This window comes from Gopherus evgoodei, chromosome 2, assembly GCF_007399415.2.
Source record: "Gopherus evgoodei ecotype Sinaloan lineage chromosome 2, rGopEvg1_v1.p, whole genome shotgun sequence".
Lineage (NCBI taxonomy): Eukaryota > Metazoa > Chordata > Testudines > Testudinidae > Gopherus > Gopherus evgoodei.
The window spans coordinates 220,287,738-220,300,654 of NC_044323.1; the positions used below are offsets into that span (position 1 = coordinate 220,287,738).

General features: G+C 39.3%; 1 protein-coding gene across 6 annotated transcripts in view; it reads left to right on the forward strand.

Annotated features, from left to right (window-relative positions):
• Positions 1 to 12,917, forward strand: part of ASXL3 (ASXL transcriptional regulator 3) — a 147,884-nt gene that overhangs the window by 12,878 nt on the left and 122,089 nt on the right. For 2 of the 6 annotated variants that reach the window (XM_030553002.1, XM_030553005.1), the window contains exons 1-2: positions 10,987 to 11,052; positions 11,727 to 11,767. Coding sequence is in view for 3 of the 6 variants with exons in the window: in XM_030552999.1 (XP_030408859.1) it covers positions 10,970 to 11,052 (83 nt within the window). In the remaining 3 variants the exon portion in view is untranslated. Of the gene's footprint in view, positions 1 to 9,027; positions 9,092 to 10,969; positions 11,053 to 11,726; positions 11,768 to 12,917 lie in introns of those variants that run through there. The other 4 variants (XM_030552999.1, XM_030553000.1, XM_030553001.1 and 1 more) reach the window with 3 other exon arrangements.

Below are 12,917 nucleotides of genomic sequence, written 5' to 3' on the forward strand. Positions count from 1 at the left end.
GCCCTTATCGAGGATAGTGTGGATAAAGATATGCTCCCTGTGGAAAACTGGTAATGCTTATCATTTCGTGTGTTCTAAAGGCAAAAAATTATTTCCTAGAATTATCTTTTGAGCCACAGATTAAATGATAGGTGTGGTCTAGCAGTAACCAGAGAAGGAGAACTTCTCCAAAAGAACCCGGCAATTCACCGCCACAAAACAAATCTGCTCCCCTTCATCCAACCTTGTGATTACCCATGCATTCCAAGCACTTACAAGTCACCACAATTGTAATCAAAAGCATTTTCTGCTGTGAGGAAGAGTGTGAATGGGAAAGTACCATACTCTTTGTGTGTATTATAAACAACAATCAGCCCAGAATGAACGAACAAACAAACAGAATAACTGCTGGTATAAGGTGCCATGAAAAGTTTTGTTTTTTTTTAATTGCCAGCAGTTTGGGATGGTCAGATTAGGGTTGCAAACCCTCCAGGATTGTCCTAGAGTCTCCAGGAATTAAAGTTGAGTCTTTAATTAAAGATTGTCATGTGCTGAAACCTCCAGGAATCCCTCCAGCCAAAATTGGCAACCCTAAGTCAGATAGTTCTCAAATAGAAAAGTTGTAAGTTATGCAGGTCTTCCCAATAAAACCTTTAGGGCATTTCCCTGTTATATAGACAACACCATCATGTGTTCTATCTGATCTATTGGTACCTTGCCAAACTCTTGTTCGTAATGGGTTTGAAACCACATTATTTGCCAAACTTTATACGAACATCCCTAGGTTCCACCCAAATAGAGCCCGTTTCTGTTACAGCTAGTATACTTTAAAGCCAGGTGGGGGAAGACAGTAGGAAGATTAGAATTAAAAATGAACAAGATATGTGACTCGAACAAAATAATCATGGTTTGGTGTGGTACAAAATACTGATTCTCCCTTGCTTGAGAACCTTGCATGAGTAACTGACAGCTGTACCATCTGCGAGTAAGATGTTGTTCCCCAACTCATGGCAATTAAAACGTCATAGCATCCCACACCGTCATGTATTTTATTTTATATACAGCTGGTATTGATGACTAATCTCTTAAGACTTTAATTGTCTCATGAGGAGAGGTGGAATAATTCACAGTAGCCCTTCCTTTTCTCACTCATAAAGATAAACGTCATAAAATGATGGCTGATCATTGTTATGACACTAACCATTTTATATTTAACAAAGATAGCAAAATCCCACTGGCAGCTAACAAAAGAATTCTCTCTATATATGTGGCGCGAGAAGGCTATATTTCTCTAATTCAAAAATGTGACTTTCTTGTCTACTTTTGGAGCATTTGAAGTATTATAATTTGATTGTATGAGTGAATTGACTAAATACAGGGATATGATGTCACAATTCAAATTGATTTCAAGTCAGTTTTGAACATCGTTATCTTGAAAACCCCCAACTCCCTTTCATTTGTAATATCAGCTCCCTCGAAAATTGAATAATTCCCCCCTGAATAAAACAAGATGATGGCTTTCATTTCACTTTTCTTTGGAGGGATTTTCCTGATGGGGGAATTCAGATGCTTTATTTTTTTGGTGGGGGGAAAAGTCACTTCTTCCCTCCTGGTTTTAGTTTTCCTTGTCTTGACCTTCTGTGTTGCACCTCAACCCATCCACCCTCCAGGCACACATACTTTGGTCATCCTTATAAGGATAAAACCTACCAAAGCATGAACAAAGGTTCACTTTCTACATCAGTAACAACAGTTTTGCTCTCCATCTTTTCATGTTAGCCGACAGGCAGCAGTACAGGCAACTGTACCGTGTAGCTGGCGATGGGAGAGAAAGAGAGAAAACACTAAGTCTTGCAAGGATAAGGAATCTCTTTACAAAGACTGAGAGAATGTAAATAAACTTTTCATCCAGGCATCAAAATCCTGTACAATGAGGATAAATATATCTGTTTTACAGATGGGAGAACTGAGTCACAGAGAGGCTACGTGATTTGTTAACGGTCACGCAGTACCTCTTTCTGTATTATTATTATTTATTATTAGATGTGGTATAATGTAACAATCCTATTATTTGTAAATAAAACCTTGTTATAATGAGCCCAGACCATGGCTATAAATCCTTAATTGTATTCATGCCTCACAATATACCCATATTAGTCACAACACAAAATCTGCTTGTTTTATTAATTTCATGGATAACCCTGATCTAGGAAAAGTATTTTAAAAGCTGATAGGAAGTACGTGTTTAGCTGCAGTATGTACCCCTAAACATATTTTATTCTTAATCCTATATGTTATAGTTTAGTATTTTTTCTCTCTGAAATCTTAGGTCTGTATCTGTAGGACACCATCTAACAAGATAACTCCTTGTAGGAGAGGAGTGGAAAGAAAACTGGCATAACTGTCTCCTCTTGTTAAATCTGGTACATTTAGAGAGCAGCCAGTAGGAATTCTGTTACTCGCTTTGAAAGTACTCCTTAAACATTACATTTGCCTGAGGAAAGTAAGTGATGGAAGCTTTTAAAAACGCACACTTGTGTGCGTGCGTGCACACACACATGATTTCAGAAGACTCCCTCTTCACGTGTTTTGATTCTGACCATGTTGAAACATCAGTAGTACAGTAAATCTTTCAGTGTCTGAAAAAAAATCTATATTAGTTTGCGTTAGTGATATAAATATACGAAAAGTGAATATATTTAGGCTTTTGTGTGCTGTTTTTCTCTCCATCACTCACATAGCAATCAATGTTAAGTCCCAAGCAGCCTGCGAAGATCTGCAAAAGGATCTCACAAAACTGGCTGACTGGGCAACAAAATGGTAGACGCAATTCATTGTTGATAAATGCAATGTTTAAATGCACATTGGAAAACATAACCCCAACTGTACATATAAAACAGTGGGGTCTAAATTAGCTGTTACCACTCAAGAAAGAGATCTTGGAGTCATTGTGGATAGTTCTCTGAAAACATCCAATCAATGTGCAGTGGTAGTCAAAAAAGTGAACAGAATGTTGGGAATCATTAAGAAAGGGGTAAATAATATGACAGAAAATATCATATTGCTTCTATATAAATCCATGGTACATCCACATCTTGAATACTGCATGCAGATGTGGTCGACCCCATCTCAAAAAAGATATAGTGGAATTGGAAAAGATTCAGAAAAGGACAACAAAAATGATTAGGGATATGGAATGGGTTTTGAATGAGGAGTGATTAATAAGGCTGGGATTTTTCACCTTGGAAAAGAGACGACAAAGGGGAGATATGATAGAGGTCTATAAACTCATGACTGGTTTGGAGAAAGTAAATAAAGAAGTGTTGTTTACTACTTCTCATAACACAAGTACTAGAGATCATCAAATAAAAATAATAAGCAGCAGGTTTAAAACAAACAAAAGGAAGTATGTCTTTACACAATGCACAGTCAGCCTGTGGAACTCCTTGCCAGAGGATATTGAGAAGGCCAAGACTACAACGCAGTTAAAAAAAGAACTAGATAAATTCACAGAGGATAGGTCTATCAATGCTATTAGCCAGGATGGCAGGGATGGTGTCCCTAGCCTCTTTGCCAGAAGCTGCGAATGGGCGATGGGATGGATCACTTGATGATTACCAGTTCTGTTCATTCCCTCTGGGGCACCTGGAATTGGCCACACTCAGAAGACAGGATACTGGGCTAGATGGACTTTTGGTCTGACTCAGTATAGCTGTTCTGATGTTCTTAATTTGTTCATAGTGTTTCTTTAGATAACAGAGGGGAAACAATATACAGCATAAAATACTGGCAGCTGATGCAGGACACAAAACTGTTGGAGTGGAAAGGAACAGTCTCAGTCACCTAAGCATGGTCGCTTTCTCCCCTTGTACAGAGTGTCTGCGCCAAAGAGGCATTAACCTTCCTTATGGATGCAGTTAAAGATCATGGCCATGAATTCAGGACAGTTTTTAACCAATCTCTGATATGGTGGTGGGGTAGGAGGGCTATCTTTTTCTCTTTGCTCTCTCCACAGCAGAGCTTCATCCCAATGTAACGATTCATAGTCACAAACTGCATAGCACCCATGTTTGTCAGCTAACCGCATGCATATGTCACAGACTAGAACTCCCATCCTAAAACTCTAAACTCATAGCCCTCTGTCACTGGAACTAAAGGAGACTCTCTGGAATAGTAACAGAGCTCATGCTATAGTAGAAATGGAAACAAAACTCAGTGTTCAAGACATTTGCCTTTGACCCTGATCATGCAAAGCAATCTGGTAGCATGGACCCTCTGCCTATGCAAAATCCTGTTATAGTCAGTGGGATGTGCCAGGGTCTGTGATAACTCATCCCAATGCTGGTTCAGGATCTTAGTCATTTAGTTACTTATCTTGTCTTATTAAGTAATAAAATAGGAAATGTACCCTCTACCTACTAGCCTGAGGGTTGATTTTACTCATTATGACAAAAAATTTTACTTGCCACAGCCTCTGCAATTTAAATGAATAAAACAGTTGTGCTGTTCCATTGTATATTGTATTTAATTGTGACATTTATTTATTTTGAATTCTAAATGCAAGTATTCCATTTATTTTGATTTTTCAAAGAGCCCTAGCTTCCATTACATGAGTTAAAGTGTGGCATTATAGAAAAAACATTATACTCAAAACTAATCCAGTTATCCCAGTCCCCCCCAAAAAACATTAAACCAGCCAATCAAAGCAGCAGAACAGAGAAATCATCCATCCTACCGGAGAGCTTCATTCTCTGTCTTCACCTTCATCAAATGCCTAAGAAATTGGACAGGCCGTCCATGGCCTGAGGGTCAGAATACTGGAGCAGTTTCAGACCAAGATGGGGAGTACGTTCCACAGTTGATATTCTGACAGAAAACTATCTGCCAGCTGTTTGCCCCCAGGGCAACTGAAGGGATTGCAGCTCATGTGTCTCTGCCGACTATGGTGTTGTCTGTCTGAGCTTTTAGGGTGGCGTATCCTAAGTCACTAGGTCTTTATAGAAACCAATAGGGAGCCATAGTGGATCAAGATATGTATGTGCAATGTACCAATCAGTTGTTAAACTTTGTGTTTGATATACTTGGAAACCTGAATGTACTATATTTATATTTCTCTATCTAATTATGCTTTTATTACATCTTCATACTCTTCTTGGCTTCATTCTACTTTTTCATTTCTTTCCTATAATAATACAGGATTTCTCAATTTTTTTCACAGTATAGATCACATCCTTTAAAAAAAAAAAAAAGAGTCTCTCAGGGACACTTCCCTTCCCATTCACAATTGTGTAACATCCCTATGGCAATTATAATTGTCCTTATGGAAAAGTAATACTAGGAAAGTTATTAATATATTTTTAGTGTCTTTTAATGCAGTTTAGCAGCTGGAAATGAAGAGAGCTAATATCATGTGACCAGTCAGCTATCTGTAGACCACCAGCAAGCAAGTAATCGTGGTGTACCTTCCTTTGTTGTCTTCATTCATCTTTTCCTCCTTTTACCTTTCACTCTGTTACATTCTTTTTTTCACATATTGTGTCCTCTACTTCTTCCCCTTTGTCTGTCTCTTCTTGCTTCTCTTATCCTCAATTCCAGCCCAAAATACTTCTCAAAATCTCTCTTCTAATCAATTTACTCATCAGTCCTCCCCTCACAACAGAAGGCTTTGAAGTTTTAGCAGAAACCTAATAGCCAGAAGGCTAAATCTGCTGACCAAAATGAAAGATTTGTGTGGGGCCTTCCTCCCTCCCCACCCCCCACACCGCCGCCTGTGGCTGTTTAGAAAAAGGGTTAGGTAGTATCACTTCTACCTCCCTCCCAGCCTGTGGTGTTTGGGTTTTTTGGATGGTCTTTCCTAGTGTGTTGCTCTATTGTCATTGTGGTTTCTTGGACTACCTGATTCTTTTCAGTTTAGCTGCTGTTCACAGGGATCTGGATGTATCAGTGGAAAGCTTGACAAAGCTATGAGCAGCAGCAGAGCCGTGGGAGCAGCCTTGTCTGCTAGTTTAGGAAGACAGCACTGTATCCGTGTACGTTGGCTTCATATTAAGAAATCTTTTTTTCTGCAAACATAATGGCTCGATTCTACAGAAGTGGATGGTACTTGTCTGCGAAAGCTTCCTGCTTGCCACTGGAGAATAGTGTTCTTGAGTTCTGTGATTGCTAAAACGGTAGTTTGCACCACTGTCTGTTTTCTCTGTTTGTGTTGCTCTGTAATGGTTGAATTGCAAACAGTTGAGCAGATTTGATTATGTGCATTGAAGGCCAATTTTACACATACATTTAAAAAAACCTGGTGATATGTTACATACAGAGATTATCTCCCGGTTTCATTACTGCCAAACAGATTATAATGGTACAAAGTTGGAGGCATTGTTAATACAGAGAAAGATTGGAGCTTTATACAGGAAGAACTAGATGATCCTGAAGACTGAGTAACAGAAATGGAATGAAATTTAATACTACAAAGTGAAGGGTCAGGCACTTAGGGTCTAATAAGAATTTTTGCTAAAAGATGGAGGTTCATCAGTTGGAATTGACAGAGGGAGAGAGACCTAAGTGTGTGGTTGAGCACAAGATGTCTGAGAGTCACCAGTGTAATGCAAAGAATGCAAATACTATCCTAGGATGTATCAGGCAAGGCATTTCCAGTAGAGATAGAGAAGTATTAAAGACATTGTGCAAGGCTCTGATAAGATCTCATTTGGAATATTGTGTACAGATTCTGTTTACTGTTATTCAAGAAAGACTAATTCAAACGGGAATAGGTGCAAGGAAGAGCTAGTAGTGAGGTTTGCTTGCTAGGATCATGTAGGTATCTCATACTTAATTCCCTGCCATTGCCGCAGCCTCAAGTATTGGTGCACTGTTATCCCTCCTATTCTGTGCCTTTGGCAAATAATAATTTAATCTCCTGTGGGCTATGATACTTTAGTCTAAATTTGGTTGTTGGGTTTAGTGTGTGGGTGCTCTGACTGTTGGTCAATAGTATACAGGAGCATAGGTGCTGACTCTCTGGGTGCTCTGGGGCTGGAGCACCCCTGGGGAAAAAATTCAAAAGTGCCAATTTGTCTTCTGGACCATTAATGTTTATTAATAAGTGTGTTTTCTACTAGTAGCTCTCAGAAGTGCTATGTGATAGAACCTGGGTTTGGTTCAGAGTCCTGGTCTCTTCACTCTCCAAATCAGCAGGGTATGGGTAAACTACTCAAGTATCTTGGTGACCTCTGTACTGAACCTTCAGTGATCTTAAGGATCTTCTTAGTAAGGGGTGAGCAACCTGCGGGCTGCACATGGTCCGTCAGGGTAATCTACTGGCGGGCCGCGAGACAATTTGTTTACATTGACCATCCACGGGCATGGCTGCCCACAGCTCCCAGTGGCCGCCGTTTGCCATTCCTTGCCAATGGGAGCTGCACGTCCCTGTGGCCCGCGCTACTTCCTGCAGCTCCCATTGGCTGGGAACGGTGAACTGTGGCCACTTGAAGCTGCGGGCAGCCATGCCTTCGGACGGCCAGTGTAAACAAACTCGCAGCCTGTGGGCTGCACGTTGCCCACCACTTTTCTTAGTCCTGCTTAGATGGTGAATTTCATTGCTAGTTATGCCTAATGTGGAAGAACAAAGGTAGGATACTCAAGGATACAGTACAAATCATTTCCTTCCTTCCCCGCCCTTAAGAAAATATGTTGGGTATATCCCAAAGAACTAGGGACAGGAAGATTCCTATTTTTCATGACTGTAATTTGACTTGCTCTGGGGTCCTAACTATTAACTATAATCCCAGCATTACCCGTCATTGCCTAGGTCTAAGTAAATTCCCATTCAGAGGATATGAATGTTGGAGAATGGAGTTGGGAAATAGGAGAAAGATTTAAAACGGGTAAGACTTCCTCCCTTGCCCTTCATTACCTTGTCTTATCAAGGTGTTCATAACTGCATTAAGCTATTCTCTTTTATTATTTTACATGTCTTAGTGGACAATTACTAGTTCAATTTTAATCTTTAGCATTATTGTGAAAAATCATGGAAATACAATTTTTTTGTGGGGTGGTGGGTGCGCCGTGGAGGTATGCATTGTTGGTGCATGTATAAGTTCAGCCTGTTTGTTAACTCACAAGCTTCTTGATAATATTGCTGTATGTGTGGTGTTCTGTACTGTCATCTCATCCTGTTTTCCACAGGTAGGTGGGGGAAATCATAAACCTTCATTGAACTGTTTCTTCAACTAATCACTTTTACTTTCTTCAAATAAGGTACTTTAATTAAGCCTGCTTAGTTTTTTTTCCTTACACAAGAAATACAGCCTGGTTACTGTATTTAGCTAAAATAGTCTTCTTAATAGTTATAAAAAACCCCAGACATACAGAAGACTGACATCTCATTCAATAGTATTCTAAATCAGGAATGTTTGCTCTTCACTTAAGGTAACTTTTGTGGTGTGTGTGTGGGGGGGGGTATTTGGGTGTGTGTGTGTGTGTGTATATACTCGTGCTTATAATATAGATCTGTTCTAAATGGCTAGATGAATACGGTTACACTTGTCAGGATATATGAAACCACAGCCCACACTGTGCATCCAGTGATTAAACCATTTCACACAATGGGCAATTGTTCATTCCAGCACATTCAGCCTTTCTAACATATTCTCCATTTTAGTATGTCGTTATATCCAGAATGTATTTGCTTCATACTTTGGTATTTAAAAGCTATCTTGTGAGGTTAATTAAAATCTCTGTAGTGTTATACATATTGCTTTGTCAGTTCCTTTTTTGTTTTGTTTGTTTTGTTTTGTGAAGATGATCTTCTGTATCCATGTGTCTGGCTATTGTTTCCACAATCCGTTCAGTGCAGCTTCCTCAGCACATACTGCTCTCTCTTATCCCACTTCCCCAGACAGGGTGATTTCTGATGTTTTGCGTAGCTTTATTGTTTCCTTCCCACTGTCATCAAATTCACACTGTAATACTTGGCACTTTTACTTCCTTCATAGAGTAGGATGTGATGTCATAGAGAAGGGGACAGGGCTACCCAAATTTTCTCAATTGCAGGGAGGAGCTGCCCAGGTGTGCTGAGGGGCCTGTACTCAGGAAGAGAAACAGGGAATCCTCCACAGTGAGTAACCCCACTTTCAAGTGCACCCAGTTTCCTTCATAGCCATGTCCAGAACAGTGTAGTTTCCTCTTCTGCCCTTTCCAGTTTTACCCAGTTTGCCCTCTGGAGTGTTCCCAGTTCAGTTCAGTTTCCCTTTTTCCCCTCCATTTTACTGCATATTCATTTTACTTCATCTTTTTCTGTTAACTCGCCTCTCTTCCGTATTCCAAAGGTTATATTTTCCCTTTTTGCCTTTTGATGTTGTTAACTTCCACAATTCTAGTCTTAATCTTCACTCACGTTGTCCTCTTTCCAGTGAATTAGACTGTTCTGTTGCTACTATTTCCTGTTTTGTCTATAGTTCCTCTCCTCTCCCTTGTAGTAATCTCTTTCCGAGATCCCTCTTCGCTGATCCCTTTTGCATCTTTTAATTTCTTTCCTCCCTACTTTTCCCCCTTTCAGGTCACCATTCTATTTTCCTTTCCTGAAAATTCCATGTATAATCTTTCCTATTTATGTACACATTGTTATAAGCTCAGTTCAGCTCCCAAACCTTTGTTTGTAGTGCAGCCCTCATTTCTGCATTTTTCTTTTGTAGAACTAAAAGGTAAAGAATAAGCTTGTCTGATATGGTAAACAATATGGGGCAAGGGATTTGGTAAATAGTGTTCTGAATTGGAAAGAGGAGAACAGGAAGCTACCAGAACTGTAAAGTGGCAGGAGGGGTCTGGGGAGCTCAAGGGATTGGTAGAGGGTATGGAGGCTTTGGCTCCTCTAGGTCACCTGCTTGAATTACAGCCCTGATTAGTAGTGATTGAAAATATTCACCATCCAGTCTTCGGTGACTTACGTGATATGTTTTGGTGGTATGTTTCTAGTTCCTAGTGGACAGGTGTCCACGTTACAGTAGCAACCATCACAATTGGCATTAATTGGTAACTAGTAAAGAGAGGCAAAGGACTGAATGAGCATGGAGACCAAACTAATTTCTCACTTGCCAGAAGTGGAAGTCCAAGTTGTTACTGAGTCATGTTGGAAAGACACTGTGGGGAAGCTTGCATTGCCATTGCCTGTGCTGTACCTTTTCTGTTGATAAAGGATTTCAGTTTCCAGGGCTGTCAATCTGGCACCTTACATGAGCAAAAAATGACAGAAAGAGTTAACTGGCTAAAACTGAAAAGGGACAAAAAGCAAATGACAAACTAGAAAATTCCATGTCAATTGGTCTGAATTGGAATGAGGAGTGTATTAATTTGGGCTCAATTGGAAAAGGCAAAAAAGTGGAAAACTGAGCTGAACTGGAAAACATACTGCACTCGAGTGAGTCATGTGGCATCTTGTGTGCTTCTGTGAGTTTTGACCACTTAATTTTTCATCTTTTTTAAGAACAAAAAGCATTTAAAATTTGAAACCTATCATGTTATTTCTGACAGTGGCTCCTCCTTTGTAAACAGAAGTTTTTAGACTTTTTTTGTTTCTGAGGTCCTCATAAAATGTAAGCACAGTACTTCAGTGACCTCATACTGTTTTTAAAGTAGTGAGCAAAAACTGGCAGTCTCTCTTGCTCCTCTCCCCCGCCCCACACACCTCAGAGAAACTGTACTGCCGTATTGGTCTCCTCAAATAGGTTTCATATTTTAACTCTTTTTAGTTTATTTTGTATCTGTGGAAGATTCTTCCCATGCTTTTCAGCAGATGACGCACACAAGCAGCAAGTAAATCTCACTTTTTCTGCAGTGTCCTGGACTATATCTGGCCTTCCAACAGATGGAGAACTCCAGTCTCAACACTGCAAACCCCTCTCCAAAAATAATTAGGAAAAAAGTGCATGAACACATAACCTTTCAAATTCACAGAATTATTGTATCTTATTTACACATATATATCATTTCTTTTTAGGCATTGGAAAAACACCCCAACTCACCAATGACTGCAAAACAAATACTGGAAGTCATTCAGAAAGAAGGGTTAAAAGAAACAAGGTCAGTATTTATATGTTCAATATCTCTTAAAATTTCTTTGAAAACAATGAAATCTAGCAGTAGCGAGGACTGTATGCCATTCCTAAAGTAATATGCACTGGCTAAATCGGAATGTCAGCGCATGGCAAGCTTATCTTGACTTTTTTAGTTTTCAGTGTTGTAGCTGTGTGTTGGTCCCAGGATGATAGTGAGAAAGGGTGGGTGAGTTAATATTTTTTTCTTGGACCTACTCATGTCTTTCATCAACAGAAGTCGGGCCAATAAAAGAGATTACCTCGCCCACTTTTTAAAATAATCACATGACTCAACTTATTGCAAGTAACTGGGATGCAGAAATGGATTGCAATGGATAAACCCCTGGAGGATGAGCAAGTTGGGGTAATGGGGTTTGATCCAAAACCCAATGAAGTCAGTAGCAGTCTTTCTATTGGCTCCAGTGGGCTTTGGGTCAAGCTTCTGGTGGACATACAGCTCCTTATTCCTGAATCACAACTGTGAGGTGATCTAAGCTATAACTGGGAGCTTGGACATGAAGACAAAACAACAGATTATTCTAATGGGAAAGGAGAGATTAGTTTGGGGAGGAAAATAATGATGCTCAAATACAGGGTGCATTTTCTTCTTCTGTGACTGGTGTTGAGGGATAACAGCTCACAGGGAATTTCTCTTCAAAGATACTGTGTCAGTAGGTGTTGACCTGCGGCAGCAAAATAAGGTAGGCATTTGCTTCTTTTTAATTATATCCTTTTACTGTGATGCTTAACATGTAGGGCAAGTGAGCTTTTAAAGACTACTAGTCTAGTAGAATAGTACTGCATTATATCTGTTATTTCTGAATTTATACTGTTTACCCAAAAGAATCTTCCCTAGGTACTGTTATGTTTCTTGTCATTCAGAAACATTTCCTAAGAAACAGAAGGAATAATGCAGTGTAGAGTCTTTCACAGTATATAACCATGCAGCTTACTGGTAAACTAGATACGAGCATATTGTAAAACATAATAAGTGTGTGTTGATGGAATGAACAGCAGCAGGGATAGTATTATGTATGAGTGGAAGCTGCATTTGCCCCCTAAAGCTCTGCAAAAGATGTTGCTGTTCAGAAATCTTTTAAAATGTTTAAAAGGAAGAAGGAGAGAGCTTTAGAAAATAAATGTCTGAACTTAGGATCTGTGCCACAAGGATATGGAAACAACAGAAAAGTCTCAGAAAAGAAATGACTTGAAAATTGTATATTGAGATACTCCACAGCAACGAATGAGCTGCTGATTGTTCTTTCTAGTCTTGTGATATGGCGCTACTGCACTCTGACTTACAATGCTATTCTAATAATTCTTGTTATAATAACAACACCTCTTCATAATTCTTAGAATGCTTTTCTCTCTATCATGGCGTATTAAAGAGGAAGCAGTATACAGAGACTGGGTAGGGAGTGAAGCTAGCTCTTTAATATACTTAAAATACCGAAAACATGAAAACTCCCTTTGATGATAAATATAAATAAATCATACAACAGGAAGAAGAAGCTACTTAGCGGAAAATCAGCCTTGTAGTAATGCATGAACTCAGAGTGACAGGCAAGAAAAGGATCGACAAGTGTTCATTTCTGTATGATTTGTGTTGTGGTTCAGTATGTATGTTCTGTAAAATGAATGCAGCACGTCTGGGTAATTAGTAATAACTAACTATACGGAATGTCATGTGTAGTGATGAGCATTCCTACTATTGAAGGCAGGACAAATCTCTGTATTGTCTATTTAACTGAGTCCCAAATTGAGGAGCCTAAAAATTGATCGTTGCAGTTGTCTGGAAATTGTGACTTTTTTTTTTAGAATTGAGTTTAAATTTAAACAAAGTTTGGATTA